Below are 18,719 nucleotides of genomic sequence, written 5' to 3'. Positions count from 1 at the left end.
TGCATGAGCAAGAAAAACATGTACCATCCAAATAAAATCCAACCCTAAAAATGATTCATATGCACAACTATTACACAACAATATTTACTAATTAATTTTGGCCGCAACTATTTTCAGTAGTAGTTATTTTCAAATGATCTAGGTGGTCGATTCAGAAGCATTATATTTCCAAAAGAATATTGGTTCCTTTAAGAAAGCTTTGTATTTGGAGCTATCTTGGATTGCAATCAAGCTATTTTTAGCACAGAAACTTCATGTATACATTTTATTTATCTTCAGATGAAAACACTATACTGAGTCCTTTTAGCAATTAGAAATTCTAATGGTAGTTTTACGCACACCACTGAGACTATTATTTAAGTTTTTTGTGTTATCTATGTTAATTAAGTAAATCTAATTGTTTTTATTGAACATTTAAGAATTGTAATGCAAATTCGATTATTCTAGCTTTGTATGCAATTCCTTCAAAACGATGAGCTGAATCTGGTATGTTGATCCAATTCCAAGTTTTGTGTTTCAAATGGTTTTTTTACATATGCTGCTGAGATTATTATTATCAGTCTTTTGTGTGATCATGTGTGTGTTAAGTATATCTAAATGTTTCAACGGAAAATTCAAGCATGGTATTACAAATTTTAATGAAATGTAAGGGTTGCAGCTTTGTATCGATTCTTTCAAATCGATGAGCTGAGTCTGTTATGTTGAATCCAATTCCAAGTACAAGTGGTTGCTTAAAATTTTGTTTTGTGTTAAAATGCTAACATAACCTTGCTACTTACAAAGTTTTGAAACAATTCATTGTGCCCAAAAGCACTATCATGTCTTCTCTTACCTCTCCAAAAGAAGCCAGTCATTGGTGATATGGTGTCCCATGGAGACACATCCCTAGGGTTCCAAAATATGGGACTTGTATGAGGCATCCTTCTTTTTCTGAAGCAATCAAGACACTCCATCTGGTGCATAAAAATAGAAATATGTAACTTCTAAAGAAATAAATGTCAAAAATCCCTAAAAAGGTTAAAGGGGAATTGCAATTCAATAGATTACATTTACTTTTCGTTTTTAGTTGCATTTACATTATTTAATTTATTGTCTTCTCTGTCCCAGCAAAAATTTCACAATTCCCAAAACTGTACCCATGCATTCCTTCGTCTCAAACACTCAAAGAATCACTAATGATATAGCAATCTGAGAGCCCTGAATCGGGGCACAAGGAGTCCATGCAAATGGGCTTCCACTTGTCCTATATGCTTGTTTGCAATTATATTAATCTCTTGAACAAAAGGTACTTCCACAAAATTTCTAATTCAAATGCTAAGTAAAAATATATCATAATCTACAGCAAATGATTTCTATAATTATGACTCAAAGAACAGCCACATTTTAGAATTCGAATAGAGCTTATATATAATTTTATCCAACTGTCAGCTCTGCTCATATTTGATGTTTTGAGAACTACCCAACCCTTTAAGATAGAAGATTTGCAGCGCTTATGCTACATTCTTTACATTTAGATATCAAAAACAATTGCTGTCAGCATAAGGGAAGTAAGTGTCCATCGCATATATGCAAGACTGCAAACATGTGAAACATTTTGCATGTAAAAAAATGACTGTTTGTTCCTTTTCTGAAGAGGAAAATGTATATTTTATTAATAATATTATTACATAGCATAAATATTTATCCAGGCATGCATAAAGAATGAGCAAGAGAATGGCTTTCCCTAGGTGAGGCTCATCACTATGCTTCTGAAATCAAAGTACGAAGCAAACTCAAGGCAGATTTTGTTAAAGGAAAACATCATGTAAAGGAAAAAGAATTTTGTGAAGGAATTCTAGGAAAAGAATGATGGCATGTTTATTGCCATTCAATAAGACCTAGGTACTTGCAATTAATCTTCTGAGAATTTCTAACCTTCAATATCTAGAAGAGAGAAGGTGCCAGTGAAAAAGGAATTAATGCAGAATTTCTTATCAATTAGTCTGTGAGAGCACAGGAATCTTCCACACTACACTACCTGACAAGAGCAACCTGTAGGATCTTCTCTTTCAGCTCTGCCACTGGTACATACATTACGAGCTCACTGTTGAAATTGTTGGCACTGCTTTCTTGAGCTTTATCCTTTAAGATATGAGGATCTTCTTTAGTACACATCGCTTCCAAAATATTTCTTAGGTTTTCAAGTTTCACCTCAATCTTTCCCATTTTTTCCATCTCTATCAAGTATGGATTGCTAGCATCATCTGGCTTTCTGATTTGTGTAATAGAATCAATTTCTAATATGCATTCTTTGCTATTTTCATAAATGTAAGGAGCATCTAGTTTTGAATTTTTCATCTTTTTCTTCTTCAAAGCCATGTAACGAGCATTTTTAAACCACATATGCACCTGCAACAAATAAGCAATGGTGGAAATATGAAGGAGGGTTGCATGAAGGGACTGAAATAACCCTTTTTAAATGACAAATATTCCTGGCTTCTACAAATTTGAGCAGTAGACACACTGAAATTCTACTTACTGACCTGACGATAAGGGATATCAAACTGCTTTGATAAAGCCAATTTAGAGGACATTGAGGGTAATTCATTCTCAGCAAATACTTGACGAAACCTCTATCACATGCATCAATGTAATTAACAACAATCCCATGTTAACCATTTAAATACCAAATAGTAGATAAGCTGTTGTATAAACGAATAAATTATATTTATATGTGCATTCAGAATCAATTCGTGTAAAGGAAATACCTATTACATTATCATCACAAGAATAATGTTATTATAAACAATTCTAAAACTGAAAGGAATAGAAAGATAAATTACTACCGCAACTGCGTTAGCAGGCAGTCTGCTCATAGATCTTTTGCCATCAGTCTTTACAGGCATTCCCAAGGAGCTCTTAATATCTTTTCTCCTACGCTTTCTTTTCATATTTCTGGAATCAATGTCTGCTCCAATAGAAGGCAAAAGGCATGCAGACTCTCTTTTCTTCTCTTTCCAAAGATTTTTCCTTGGCCCCAGATCACGTTGTCCTGAATGCTTAGTTTCATCATGTTTATCTCTGGTGAGCATTTCCTACAGCCAAAATGCAATGCCAACATTGTCCATTGTCAGAAATGAACTAAAAATATTTATGACATTGTTTTACTCAATTTATAGAGATGGCTGTTACCATTCATAAAACTTATAGAAACTTTAAGTTGAAACTAATTTACTATACCCTAAAGCTGCAGATTTGAAAATAGAATGGTAGACTTATATATTCTATATCAGTACTAATATGCAGAGAGTTATTTGAAAAACTGTAGGTGATTAACGAGGAAAAGTTGAGCTTGCCCTGCTGAAAATTCCAAATATATTTATGAGCCAACTCTTCCTCCTCAGTTGCCTTAGACTGACAAAGTCAAAATTTCGACCATCAAGATATGCCTTGAGTATATGTTCCCAAAAGAGAAGTGTGGAATGATAATAAAACCAACATAGATTAAAAGTCAACAATGCAAGGATACTCATAATATAAAATGTAACTATTATAGGACTCTTCCACATAGAATTTCAAAAAAATCTTTGAAAGCCTTATTCTATATCTGTTGTATTGTCAGTCGTCGTGATCAAAATATGGTAATGTATGTACGGATCTGATCCAAGTATTTGTCAAGGCATCAGCACAAATATCTACAAATACAAAAACTTAAAATACATGGCTACGGTGATAGTGATTTGAGCCTGAGGTTAAAGGCTACTCTTTCGCTAAACACAACAGGTGATTAAAAATATATATTAAAGTAGCTTGAACATCACAGACAGCCTGCTATAAACACAAGTACTTAGTGATAACTATTGTTTGGTTCAACCTTTACAGTGTGACAACAAAAAATTGTTTTTATCTTGAATTATATAGTACACTTTTCAAAAGTATGGTAGATATACTAAAGAATGTTCACAACTTATATGTATGTGCAACTGCTTGAAAATCAAAAAGTATTGTTTGTTGGATTGTGACTAGACCACAGATTGATTGTATGATATAACAAGCCTATAATTCTAACGAATGAGTGTCTATTTTAATCTCTCAATTTTATTGTCACCTTCATCCCTCAGAAACAACAATGCTTATCCCTTAGACTTCGTAATCTTTGGATCTTATCTCAATGGAATAACAAAAACATGATTACAAGAAGCATAATTATGCAGTCACAATGACAAGAAGCTTCAATTATAATTATATGAATATTACAATATGAGACACACATAAGAACATCAAGAATATTCTCTACTTTGCTAAACTCTGAATTGAAATTTGATGAAAATCAATAATTTTTCTGTCTTTTATATTGTCAGGAGAAGTTGCTTGACTGTTGCAACATTTTGCCAGTTCCCCCAGTTAGTCTGTGAATTAACCAAATACTTATTCAAACCTTGCCTACACTAATTCCAAGTCAATATAACACTAGCTCCTATTGAATGTTGTCGGGCCAACAAATAAGTTACTTTACTTTTGTCTTGATTAAATTGTTCAAGGCTCAACATCGAACAATAATAGGCAATCCTCAGAAGATGTTGTGATACGTGTTAATGTTATTATAGCTATGGTCGGATTCCTTCAGGTCGACATAGATAACATGAGATAATATAATTATATTCTAATTAGTGTGATAATATAATTATATTATTATAATATTGTGATAATATAATTATTATATTATTATGTGATAATTATATTATTATTGTGAGAAGATATAACTATATTATTATGTAATAATATAATTATTAAATTAATAGGGTCACATGTGAAGTGTGGTGGCCCTTGGTGAAAAGTCACCTCTCACATATATAATGAGATATGTGATCTCATTCAATGATGGATAAGAAAAATGGAATACAATTGCAGATTGACATACCAGGATGCTCTGGGGAAACAACTGGGAATTGTCTATGGTTGGGAGGGCAAATCATTGTCCATGGTTAAACGAGCACTTAAAACTTCAACATGGTATCAGAGCGGGTTCTCTACCAAGCCTGTGAGGTTTTTTAGAAATATTTGAATGGTCCGACTTTGCTAATTATCGTAGGAAGGCATTCTACAGGCATCGGTTCTCCCTTTCATTCTGCAAGATATCATTCTTGGCATCCATTCTTGGCACGGGTTTGAATTGGTTATCGGAGAGTTACCGTTAAGAAACCTGGAATTATCGCCTTAAGTTTGGTGAACAATTTGCGTTGAATAAACTCCAAGTCAAATCAAGGGAGTCCATTGCTGCAGGTGGGTTGGTGACTTCAAGTCTTTGCCTTTGTCTGATGACAGGGCAAAGCTTGAGTTCGATGCAAACAAAGGTAGTGGGAGCACGAACCATATACAGGTGTTGCAAACAGAATAACACATTCATATTGCACTAGTAGGCCATATTCAAATTCCATTCAATTTTTCACATGCTTCTATACGAGGCTTGACCACCGAGATTCAAGAGTCTATGAGAGTCTTGGCGATCGACATGCAAGAGTCTGAGATAGTCAAGATTACAATTGTTTTGGCACAGACGTTAGCAACAACAAACTACCTGGACATTGGCCACCAATGTTGGGCAGAAATGGGTTTGACGGAGGATTTGGGGAGGATTCGAGACTTAGGATTTGACACAACAGTAGCCTCGACTTGGGATGCCGTTGCTGGTACAATCTAGTATGTTGTGGCGGATGCCATGGCTGTGGTGGTCGTAAGAGAGTTCTACAGAATCCATGATAAATTCGTAATGCATCATCCTACATTAGCAGACAGAAAAAAGGACAGGCGACCGCATACTTGCCTATGCCAACGACTTCTTATATGAATTTTTTTTTTGGCACCGATAGTTTATGGAAGGTTGTAGGAACAACGGCAAGTGATACAAAGGGCGATTGCAAGTGGTTTTATGAGTCTTTATGCAACGAAGGGTATGGAACATTTAGCTATAACGGTAAGTATGATGTTGTAAACATCCTTCTTGTTAAGGTGGCCAAGGAAGGCAATGTAGACTCCTCTACACAGAGCCGCTCTTTGTGGTCACGCAAGCATGTGTAGAGTTCTCCTCAACCACAATGCAAACATGACTTCCACGGATTCGAAAGGTTACACTCCACTTCATAATGCACTTATGCACAGGCTAAATGAAGAGGTTGTCCGTGTTTTGATTTCAGCAAAGGTTAAGGAGAGCATTGGGTTTGTAGATGTCGAGGAAAAGAAAGAATGATGCCTTTGAATTTAGCTGTTGCTTATCAAGACACCGATGTGAGTATGGTTTGGCTCCTGTCATTCTCTAGCCAACCGCAATCTTATTTCAAGTTGGACTTCCCATTATATCTACGCAAGTCTTCGCGAATGGGCTATGTGGAACTTGTTCAGAAATTGTTGAATGAAGGAGCCGATCTTGATGAGCCAGACAATGAAGGTAGAACAACAGTCCATTACGTTGCAGAAGGTGTAAGGGGCGAGGCAAGAGAAATCTTTAGAGCACTTCTTCACTTCCACGTGCATACCCAGCTTTGAAGGTTAGAATTGCATATGGAACTAATATGACAGAATATTGTAAATATTAAAGAAGCGGACCCATAGGACTAAGCAACTCGATAACATTATCGGGATAACTGTTACCATCACACATTCACTCTAGAATCAATCGGTTGACTGCATATTATTACCTATGGCCATTATGTTTTGATCAATCCAAATGGATGGTAATGCGAAACTTGAGCGGCGAAGGAAAATGCCTTACCACATGCATATTAATCTTGAATTACTTGAAGTTGTTCATCTGATTTGCACCATGCTTTTGGAGGTGCCAAATATGGCTGCAAATGCACATGATGTTAGAAGAAAGGTGATAAATAAGCCATTCTGACGTATATTGGAAATAAATGAGATAAGTATTTCATGCTATAACTCTGATAGTGAATTATGTATGCTTCATTAGATGAATTATTATTAATCTCTTTGAAATGCTTTTAGGACGGACCAAGAAGCATGAGAGATTGCATGCAAGGAAGAACTTGATGCCTACTGCCATGAGACTGAGTTGGTGGCTGAAGATGTTTCTTCAAGAGGAGGAAATAACATTCAAAGGGAGCCTGACATTTCAGCTTCAGAGGGAGTCTAACATTCCATCAGAAGTAACCTTGGACAAGGAGGTCAGAAGGTTGATATCAGGTTCAGAGGAAATCACATCTTTTGGTTAAGCCTATCATTTTTTTCAGAGGGAGTGGACCATGTCGAGATGGTTTCTATAGTGATCAGTCAGAGGACTATGATTCATGGGATGGAGTCCCATGTATGTACACTGGAAGGCCTTTATGTTGACTCCTAGGTCATGATATTCCTGGATAGATGGATACTTGGTGAGTTTGGAATACACCAAGAGTGATGTAGACTCCAACCTTGATAGGTCAAAGCATGCGAAGATCAAGTATCACTATGTTAGAGACATGATGGAAAGGAATGCTATCCAGTTGAGATACATTAGTCTTGATGAACAGACGAAAGACATTCTCACCAAGCCTTTATCCAAGATAAAGTTTGTGTACTTTCAAGATAAGCTTGGTATGGTGGAGAATGAAGCCCTAGCTGAGTTTGAGTCTCAGCATCATTGATTTATTTATATTTTTACTAATGTATTCTATTTGAGAAAGATGTTTAATGTGTAAACTCTTGTTAATGCATTTCTCCTTGAGGGAGACTTGAGGTGAAAGCCCTTATCTCCACCCTTTGATATGGTTCATGGTGGATGTCATGTGTGTGATGCCATGACAACATCACGTGAGAGAGTCCGTGGTGATTTTCTTGTACTTGTGTGTTTACCCTCTGGATGAGCCATGGTGAATATCATTGTGAGGTGACTCACAATGATGAACACTTGTGCATCTTACCATCATTGTGAGGTGACGATCTCACAATAATGGTTGATATCATGTGAGGTAATATCTATGGATAAGCCATAATGGTGGATATCACATGAGGTGATATCTATGGATAAGCCATAATGGTGGATATTACGTGAGGAGATGTGTGTATATATAAGCCATAATGGTGGATATCACGTGAGGTGGTATATATGGATAAGCCAGGATGGTTGATATCACAAAGAGGTGATATCTTTCCTTTCCACATATGAATGTAGCCATTGGGGTCAATCATCACAATAATGGTTGATGTAACAGTGAGGTGATATCTATTCTTTCACCATTCATGGGAGTAGCCATGGTGGTTGTGTTCATTTGTATTTCCACTCATGGGTGTAGCCATGATGGATCCACCCTCTGGGAGTAGCCATGATGTATGTCACTATGTGACTCGGATATCAAGAAGGATTTCTCCCTAGCTAAGAGGTAGTGTTAATGTTATTATAGCTATGGTCAAATTCCTTCAGGCCGACATAGATAACATAAAGGTTGAGATAATATAATTATATTATTATAATATTGTAATTATTGATATTATAATAATTATATTGATGATACAATTATTGTGATTGATAATCTAATAATTATATTGATAATTGTGAGATAATTAAATTATATTATTATGTGATAATTATATTACTATTGTGAGATGATATAACTATATTATTATGTAATAATATAATTATTAAATTAATAGGGTCACATGTGAAGTGTGGTGACCCTTGGTGAAAAGTCACCTCTCGCATATATAATGAGATATGTGATCTCACTCAATGATGGATAAGAACAATGGAATACAATTGCAGATTGACATACCAAGATGCTCAGGGGAGACAATTGGGAATTGTCTATGATTGGGAGGGCAAATCATTGCCCGTGGTTAAACGAGCATTTAAAACTTCAACAATATGAAGAATATATTTAAGTTAGAAGACAGTAGCATGTTAATAAACAAGTGAGTGCTTGAAATTGGAAGTGCAGAAAATAGAACGATGGGGTTAAAAAATGAAACCATAAAGCTGAAAGGCGTGATACCATTTGGCTCTTCAACATATATGAAACAACTTGAGAAACTTCATTTAAGACTATTGAGCTACCAAACTGTTGGTTTTGCAGTTATAGAAATGAGGGAAATAGTCATTGCTTTTTGGGTGACCAAATTGTATACCATTTTTGCAGTTTCATACATATGTATAGATCTATTAGCCAACAGGCAGTGTCGCATGCAAATTAATAGTGTTTGTGAAGGCTATGACAAATTATCAAGACCTGTGATAAAAAAAATGGCTGGATTCGGCACTTAAAAAAACACATAAATGTATATTTATAATTTTATATACTCACACCAAAAAAAAACACAGAATGACAGAAATACAATTGTTTTTTAATTATTAAAAGGCATAAAGCCTGAATATATTAATATTAAAAATAGGAGAATTATATAAAGTAGCAGTAAGAGTATTGAGGGCAACACAGAAAATAGAACCTCCTCAAATGACAAAAATCCTCCAACAAAAATGTTGTTGCTTGTATATTTTATTTTATAACATTCAACTTTTATTTTTTGTGATTTAAAGGTTAGTTTTTATATATAAAAGATCTAATGCTTCCATAGACCAAATATTGAGAAGAATGGTATTTGGAGATAATTTTGTAATTTATCCTACAGTCAATGTTTCAGACCACCCAAGTGGTCTGTCCACATGAAAGATTGATCTGATAATGACAGTGACTAAGAGCTCTTTGCATAACTCTTGTCAAATACATGATACCACTAAAGACATGCACTAGAAAATAATAAGACAGCTCAAAATTTGTTATCCATATAAGATTTGTCAAGGGGCAAATTGATTCAGAGAAATATACAAAACTGTAGTACCTTCTCTATTTCTAGGGGATGATTCCCTTGTCCATTTGTAGAAAAATCACAATGATGGAAAATACAGTTTCATGCACATATTTACAAAGAATTTGGAGAAAAATGTAGCATTCGCTAAATGTAAAGTTAAGATATGATGAGATAAAATAGCAACTTAGAAAGACTAGCTGATTCTTGTTTTCTAAACCAGCATGCATAAAAGGGTTCAATCGGGATATCCTAGAGAACTGGAATAAAATTGGTCTTCAAAAGCAACAACACAGACATTGCCAAACAGAAACGATGTAGAGGAACTACAAGACTATTATAGAAAACAGATCCTCAATGGCATAAAACCCTCAGGTGTTCTTCCTATTCATTCACAAAATATGTTAATAACACTCTTAAAAGAAAGTTTGAATAAAACTTTGAAGCACTAGCTCCTTGTATGATGCCCAAACATACTAAGCCCCTTCTTTTCCTGAACCACTAAATACACTTTCAAGGCATTCACAATGCTTGTGCACACATTTAAGATTGGTGCTCACCTTGTGCCACTGCACATGTACCCCTACAATGATATACATGTGCATAGTTAAACAATAGTGCAGTGGCCAACATTGTTTTCTCAAGACATCAGCACTACTGCAAGAGCCATAAGGCTTACAGCCTTAGATTAATCACTGAACGTGACTTGAGAGTGACACTCCCTCAAGGAAAATGTGCACGCAACTCACAATCCATGCCCAATGCTACAAAAACACCACAAATCACGCAACCAGTAAAAAGGATTGCAAGTCTCAGATAAACTTGTACCATTAGTTAATGCACATCAAGATGAGTTTATTGTGGTAGGCTCTCATAGAGTGCTCTTGTTCGCCTTGGACAATGCACAGAAACAACTACTGCATGCAGCGACCTTGCAGGTGCTATGCACCCCAACAATGTAACTACCACCTCATTACAGGCTTACAATGCATATCATATCACATAATATAAGAATTATTTCTTTAGCATAAACAATCATTCTCATTTATCATCCTTCTTACTCAAGTCATGATCATTAGATAGTTTATCGTTTTTCATCGAGTCATTTTACTAATTCAGACTCAATTCATTTCTTTGAAGGTGATATAAAATAGTGTTATCAGAATACATTAAACAGTGTGTGTAACACACACATGATTCATTTCCACAGTGCAATACAATCAGTTGCAGACTTACTTCTGGAGACAAGCGATACAATACAAGATTCATACAGACTTTGCAAGTCCTATAAAATGGGGCTCCGACTCATGGGAACACGCAAATCACAACATCACATGCATTTAATTAACAATTATTGATTTAACAGATAACAATACACAATTCACAAGCTGCGTACTTAAGGCATATTCACTTGCATTCAATCATAACAACATGCTCCTCTTACCATGCAAAACACGAATTACTATTATCATAAGCCACTTTCAATCACACGTGAATCCCAACTTTAACAGTCATAGTGCAGGTACATAAATAATTTCATCTTTCTTGACAAGTGCACAAATCATAGATTTCACACACTAATAGATATAATATTTTCATTGTAGTGCCACATGCATATATTTATAAAATTCCTTCGTGCGCTTGTAATTATCACATGACTAATGAAATACCAAGAGCACTCTTGCACAAAATTCACTTTCTCTATTCCAGCTTCGTATCAATCTTGTGGATCCATTTTCAAAAGAACAATCAAACTGAAAGGAAGCCTACCTCCTGTCCAATAGGACATCATCAAATGCCAGTCTCTTCTAATGCTCAACTTCTTAATCTCATTAAGGGCACTAATTAGCTCTTGTTCTAGATCAACTTCAACCTCTTCTTCATCAAAATAATCATCTTCTTCTTGATTTTCAATCACAATCTCTTCTAATGCCATGAATAGAATTTCATCATTCAAGGACTCTTCTCCATTTTCAACTGAAGAACAACTCTCTTCTTTGGAATATATCAAGATGTTCTAATCTTGTTTTTGATTTACCTAGGAGATCAGCCACATAGTCTTCTAGAATGATATGGATAATGTCATGGAAGATGATTGTCATTTCAAAGAACCTTTACAAACTAATCTTGCTTTGTTTCTGATTACTTCTCCATCTTCATTAAGTTTATTCCTAAATACCCATTTAGTTCCAATTACATTTTTGTCTTTAGGCCGGTCTACAGATACATTTGTCTATTTGAAAGACAATTTAGAGGTATCCACCCCTCTTTATGGGAATTAGATGCATTACGTTGCAATAGAAACTTCTCTTGAAATTACGTGACTTCTTTCCTCTGTTTACAAAATTTTATTCCTATATTTAAACTCCTCACCGCTGCTGTCCTCTTCTTTCTCATATGGACAATTTGATGCAAAGCATCCTATTTTTCCACAGTTGAAGCATTTTAAGGGTAGCTTGCCCTTACATTTACCAGAGCCTCTTTTAAACTTTCTCACAAAATGAGCTGCTTCACAATCTGATTCTTCTTTTGTGCTATCACTAGATACATGTCCCTTGTCTTTGCCTTTCTTTGAAGCTTTGAATGCAATTTTTTTCTTTGATGAAGACGCAATGTTTGTTCGCATTTCATACGCTGTTAGGATACCATGCAACTTGTCTATTGTCATCTTATCCAGATCAGCCATTTCTTCAATAGCTGAAACTTTAGCATAAAACCTAAGAGGAAGTGATCTTAATATTTTAGGAACAACAGTCTTATCGTCAATCTTCTCTCCTAACCCCTTTAGAGGATTTACTATTTCATCAACTCTTAGGAAATAAGCTTCAATACTTTCTTCCCCACGCAATTGAAGACTTTCAAACAACATTCTATGAGTTTGAAGCTTTGCATTTTTTTACTTTCTCATCTCCTTCGTATGCATTCTGAAGTTTCTCCCACATAACTTGTGCTGATTCACACTGCATGACTTTTACAAACTCGGATTCAGATAGGCCACATAATATTGCATTCATGGCTTTAGCATTACTTTCGAAAACCTTCTTTCCATCTGCATCTGTAGGTGGCTTAGAAGGAGGTGTGTAACCATTAACAACAATCATCCAAACATCAAACCCAAGAGACATTATATAAGTCTTCATACGGACACTCCAAAAAGAAAAATTAGACTCATCAAACAGAGGAGCTTTGTTGGTTGCAAGACCTTCAAGGGAACTCATCTTAGAATACCATGAATTAACCTTCAAGCTTTTAAGCTTAAAAAAAAGGTGTTTGGCTCTGATACCAATTGAAAAAACAACTCAGAAATACTGAGACCGGGGGGCGGAAGGGGGGTGAATCAATATTTCAAGAAAATTACAACAAAAAACTTACTGAATTGAAAGACAAAGTATTCATAGAGACAACACGAGATTTATCTCGTGGAAAACACTCTTGGGTAAAAACCACGGCATAAATAACTTCCATTAAAGAAGAATGGGCTCCAACCCAAGAATACAAAAAGAGCACCAACTCAAAACATGAAGGCACCAACCTCCAAAGAGCTTCAACTCATACACCAGCACAGAGAAACCAACCTCTTAATTTAAGAAGAAAAACTGAAAAGACAAACTCTCAGTCTTCATACATCAAATTTCAAAATTTTCATCAGACAGCAAACTTCATGTAAGGAGTTTATTCCCTTTTATACACTATATAATAATTGTCACTGTATATGACTTACATTAACTTCAAAAAGAAAGTTTAACTCTTAGGACACTTTCAGATGGACAAAAAAAAACTACACTCTTCCAGAAAAGTATTATCCATGTTTTATTCAAAAACCCAGTATCCAAATATATCTGTCTTTCGAGTATACACCAGTCCACACAGACCGATAATCAAATCTACAACACCCAACTCAATCCATCCTCATAATCGTTTTTATATCTCCAAAAACGAAATCCTGAAGCGACTGCCCTTTTTTTAAAACAAAATTCTTCTAAATTTGCAGACACCGGACAAGCCACACTGCAGATGCTTCTGACCGCTAAAGAAAAAGATTGAAGTTCTTTTCCAGCAATAGTGTGAAATCATCTCCCAGTCATCTGATACAAAAAAAATGCGATATACATGTCTTTTTACTGGATCTTTTCTGCCATTCGACCAGCCTCAATTCTGCCACGTAAGTGACTCACAAAGCCATGCACTCATTCACTTTTTCACCCTTTCATTTTTTAACACCAAAACAGAAAAAATCAAATGATAAGAAAATTTTTGAATCTCAAAAGTATTGCATTTTAAAAATAATTCCTTTTTCACCAAATACATCAAACATCTGTCACTTCTCAGTTTCCTAAAACATCTGTTACTTTTCAAATACGAGCCTTGATTTTTATTTCGAAAAGCTTGTCCACAAAGAATGAAGTATGAACTACTTGCATAGAAAAAGGGAATCCATAAAGACTTGAGACGGAACCAAAAGGAGTTTCTCATCACACTTTTAAAAACTGTCAAGCTTCAGTTAAAGCGATTCCTTTAAAAAAAACTTCCGCCAAAAACATGTTCACAGCCATTTCCTTCCAGACACATGTATAGGATAATTTAAAAAATAAACACCTCTGAGGACCAGAATGCACAGTTCGAAAAAGAACGACGACACCTGGAAAAACTGAACAGACGAGACAAGCAGCAGCGACAAAGATTCATGGACAATAATCTAAAATTGAATCTGAATCTGCTATACTGGAATCCAAATCTGCAGAAGCAAACTACAACCATCTGGAACACGTTGACACTCAAGAAATTTCCACACACACATAACTAAACAGACCAATGCATCTAAAAATCCAATATCCTCTGCTTGATAAAGAATAAATACTCGACATCAATGACAATAAAAAAAAACTCAACAATGTTTTCATTCACTTACGCAGCCCTCAAAGTTACTAACTTGTTAAACTTGCAACCACTAAGATAGAAAAGAATGGTGCTCAAACTCATCTCTCTCTGAGCCCATCAAGCATGGTTCATGCACCATGTTGGGTGACACCTAAGCCAAGTAAGACGAAATATACACACATAAACAAAACAGACATCTCACAATTCCTTAAGACTCGTGACAAACATAACATTCAATTATTATATTTTAACTTATTGGTTTATTTGAAGGAGTGTGTTTTCCGTACCATTTCTTTTCTATCTCTTCTTATATATTGTGAATCTTGCACTCTCAGATATTTACTATCACACTATATTTCCCTTTCCTAATCCAAGACAAGTTCCCTATCACATTGAGCAACTCAAAACATCGCCATAATGCCAATAGATAACAGGTTCAGGACTTCAAGGCATCACCCCTAGCTTATCTACAAGCCACTCACTGTCTTCACAGTTTTGTGTGTTAAGACCTTGTTATCATTTTAATTTTTCTTTCAAGACAACTCAAAGTAGAACAATGGGTTAGGTAAAACCTCTCATCAACTTATAAGAGGAAGCTCCCAAGGATCTAAACTAACCCTAGACACTAAGCTATAGACAATATTTCTTACAGGGAAGTTTGCATGAATGAAACAACCAACTGCTTGTCTTTTTGCCTCAAGTATGAGCACAAGACTAGTAACAACTCTTGTCTCACAAACAAGATTTTAAGATTTTACTAATGAAAGCTACTAATCTGCACAGGACAAAATATACAGTCATTCACACTACACATGTTTCATCTAGGGAAGTTCGCATGAACGAAAAAAAAACTTGTCTTTTTGCCTCAAAGTATGAGCACAAGACTACTCACAAACCAGATTTTAACATTTTATCAATGAAAGCAACTAATCTGTACATGACATCAACACCTTCCTACTAGCTAAAACAGGACCAATAATCAGATACAAACAAGAGTTGAAAGAAATAATAACATGGAACAATAACAATGCACAATTCCAAGAATTGAAAACCTACATTGCATGCAAAGCTACAACCTAGGTAGTAGATATCGTCAATACAAAGCTTGACAGAATAATCTACTTACAATTCAATTCATGAAAATTACGAACACAATAATGCAAAGGATAACAAATTGAACAAAGTATTCACAGCATAAGCATAACATGAACTATCAATAATTTTTAATTGTGCTCAAAGAACTTATTTATAGATTACAAAGATAACTAATTTTGGGGATTTAGGATAATAATTAGTTTATCAATGTTTCAGACACAAAATGCTTAAAGCTTTTGAAAAGCACGAAAAAAAGATCTTAAAAAAAATATATATTCTAAAGTTCTAAACAAATAATAACTAACTAGAGCAACCTAAAAATAGGCCTCCAAAACCTTGCTTCAAAAAAGCACCTCTAAAAGAGTGGTTGCCAAAAATAACAGTTTGGCGTGTGAGTGGCCTTTATGATTTGATGTAGCCCCTGCTAGAAACATGGTGGATCCTCTGAATAATTTTGAAACCCTAACCACTGATCAACTAACAACAAAGTCAACCGTCTTAGTGACTCAAATCTGATGCACTCTATGGAACCAAAAATAGCAGTTTGGTGCATGAATGCTATCTATGGTTTGATGTAGCCCCTACCTAGAAACATGGTGGATCCTCTCAAAAAAATTGAAACCCTAACCACTAATCAGCTAATGGCTAAATCAACCATCTTAGTGACTCAAATATGATGCACTCCACAGAACCAGACAAATGCAGTGATATGAACCCTAGGTTCTTTTGTGGACAATTTCACCAACCTTAACTGTTTTGTTCTAATCAACTAAATGGAAAATCATTTCCTAGGGTTTCAATTTTCAGCAAAACCGTAAACTATTTGCAAAGCACAAAGAAACACTTGTATTTTTACGACAAGTCTGTCACACAACACACAAACCCTAGACAGCTGGAGCAAGGTTCTGATATTCTTCCTCCAAATGACTGAAACTTGCATTCAAACACTAGGATTTTAATCAGAAAATTTGCAATGGAAATGCATTCATAATTTCATACGTCACTGTTTTGACTGTTCAAACTTCTGATATATGCTTGAAAACAGCGTTATGACAAAGTCATGTAAGCTGCCAATATACTTACTAGAAAAGCTGCTACTATAGGCAACTAAAATCATCATTTTTGCTGCTATAAGAGGCTGAAAACCCTGCAATAACAATATACTCTGCTGTTGAATCATTCTTCTCAATGCTTCAATTCTGCCATGTTTTCAAATTTTCACCACAAACAAAGTGCTCAAATGAAAACTATCTGCCACCAATCAAAGTCAACTTTGCATAAAGGCACACTTATCATTCATATTTGCCACTTGAGTAAGCACAACTAACACTTACGTGAGTTTTTATATTGTTTCTGCCACTTTAAAGACTGTCTTTTGACTCCTAGATTCAGGTATCTATGCCACTTTGCAACATCCATTCACCTGCAGGTATGCGTTCCGAGTGCCTATACCACTTAACAATTGACTTAATAGTCAAGCACACATTTGAGGTATTGAGGCCACTTAAAGATGACATAGGCATGCCATTTATTCACTCGTGTTACTTATGATTGATAGAAAGACACATTCAGGGACTTGATCTGCTCCTCCATGTCACTTAAATCTGCCACAGACTGATGACGAGCATGCTTCCTTTACTTCTGCCACGATCAGTCTCACTCCAAGCATGTGACTTAGACTGACAGAAAGACACATTCAGGGACTTGATCTGCTCCTCCATGTCACTTAAATCTGCCAGACTGATGACGAGCATGCTTCCTTTATTTCTGCCATGAACAGTCTCACTCCAAGCATGTAACTTTGCTCATTCCTGTCACTTGAAGAATAATCAGACCATCTCTTAGGTGTGTCCCTCACCTGCATTTGCAACTAAGTAGACTTATTTAACTAGCCCAAGTGCTCCTCAATGCCCCTCTTGCCACGAAAGTCGAATATACTAGCACACATGCATCCATTTGTAATGTCCCCTTCCTTATCAGTTTAGTATGCTGGGTAGTTGGCCTATCTAGTGGGTCCCCGTAGGCTAATGTGTTAGGGTTAGGACACTTTGGAGACAGATTATCCAGCGGGATGGCAGTATCAGATGTTTAGTTTAGCTCTGACAGTTATTATAAGCATAATCCCCTTTTTTGGAGTGATTTTGGGTTTGTTCTCCAATACTTGCTATTTTTAGTAAGTCAGTTTTGAGCACCCATTGAGCTAGCTGGTAGGGTTATTATTTTTAGTATAGTCAATGGATTCACTTTTGGTGTTATCTCAACATTTAATATAGTCCAATGGTTTTAAATAAAATGATAGTAAGCTATTAATTAATAAAGTTAAATTTATAAATTCCTACTCTTCTTAGGGTTTGTGAGGATAAAATCCCTAACAAGCAAGATTCTCTATGTTGTTGAACGACACAATATAGAGAATATCTTGGTTATTTCACACAAAGATCAAAGCTGGGCTCTAATGGAGTTTTGATATCTTCTTCTTCTTCAGTTCTCAAAGTTTCATATCTTCAGAGATTGTTCATAGTGGCTGATTAAGGGGATATTCAGAGTTTATTGCAAATCTGGGGTCTGATTTCTGCTGGTAGTACCATTCAAGGAGGGACGTATTGGCTAGAAGAGGAAGGTGCTAGGGTTTGAAGCAGGTTTGTTAAATTCTTGGCTGGCATTTGGAGTGTTCTCAGCTATTTCTATCTACCAGACAGCCCTAGGAGGTTTCTTGAAGTTTGGTGTCCATTCTACAATGCCAGTTTGCATACTTTGTGAACAGCTCAAGCCATTCTATTGCTACATTTTGTGGGTATGTTGGAAATGCCATAGCTGAAAAACTCGGACTCAGCAATGACTTGGGTTGCCCAAAAAATTTAAAAACTCGGGGAAAAAACACCAATAACTCGGCAAATTTATTGAACATTTGAAAATATATAAAATTTTAAAATATTCTTTAAAAAAAACCTATTATTGAATTTGCAGAACAC

At 35.5% G+C, this 18,719-nt stretch overlaps 1 protein-coding gene across 3 annotated transcripts in view; it reads right to left on the bottom strand.

Annotated features, from left to right (window-relative positions):
* Positions 1 to 473: 473 nt before the first annotated feature.
* LOC131049900 (pathogenesis-related homeodomain protein) overlaps positions 474 to 18,719 on the bottom strand; it is a 173,256-nt gene continuing 155,010 nt past the window's right edge. For 2 of the 3 annotated variants that reach the window (XM_057983993.2, XM_057983985.1), the window contains exons 10-13: positions 2,826 to 3,074; positions 2,523 to 2,612; positions 2,018 to 2,388; positions 474 to 953 (exon numbers count right to left, since the gene is read on the bottom strand). In XM_057983993.2, coding sequence (XP_057839976.1) covers positions 851 to 953; positions 2,018 to 2,388; positions 2,523 to 2,612; positions 2,826 to 3,074 — 813 coding nt within the window. In that variant the 3' untranslated portion in view covers positions 474 to 850. The remainder of the gene's footprint in view (positions 954 to 2,017; positions 2,389 to 2,522; positions 2,613 to 2,825; positions 3,075 to 18,719) is intronic. The other variant, XM_057984001.2, reaches the window with a different exon arrangement.

This window comes from Cryptomeria japonica, chromosome 5, assembly GCF_030272615.1.
Source record: "Cryptomeria japonica chromosome 5, Sugi_1.0, whole genome shotgun sequence".
Classification (NCBI taxonomy): domain Eukaryota; kingdom Viridiplantae; phylum Streptophyta; class Pinopsida; order Cupressales; family Cupressaceae; genus Cryptomeria; species Cryptomeria japonica.
Note: the sequence above shows the minus strand (reverse complement) of the source record. Positions and strands in the feature narration are given on the sequence as shown.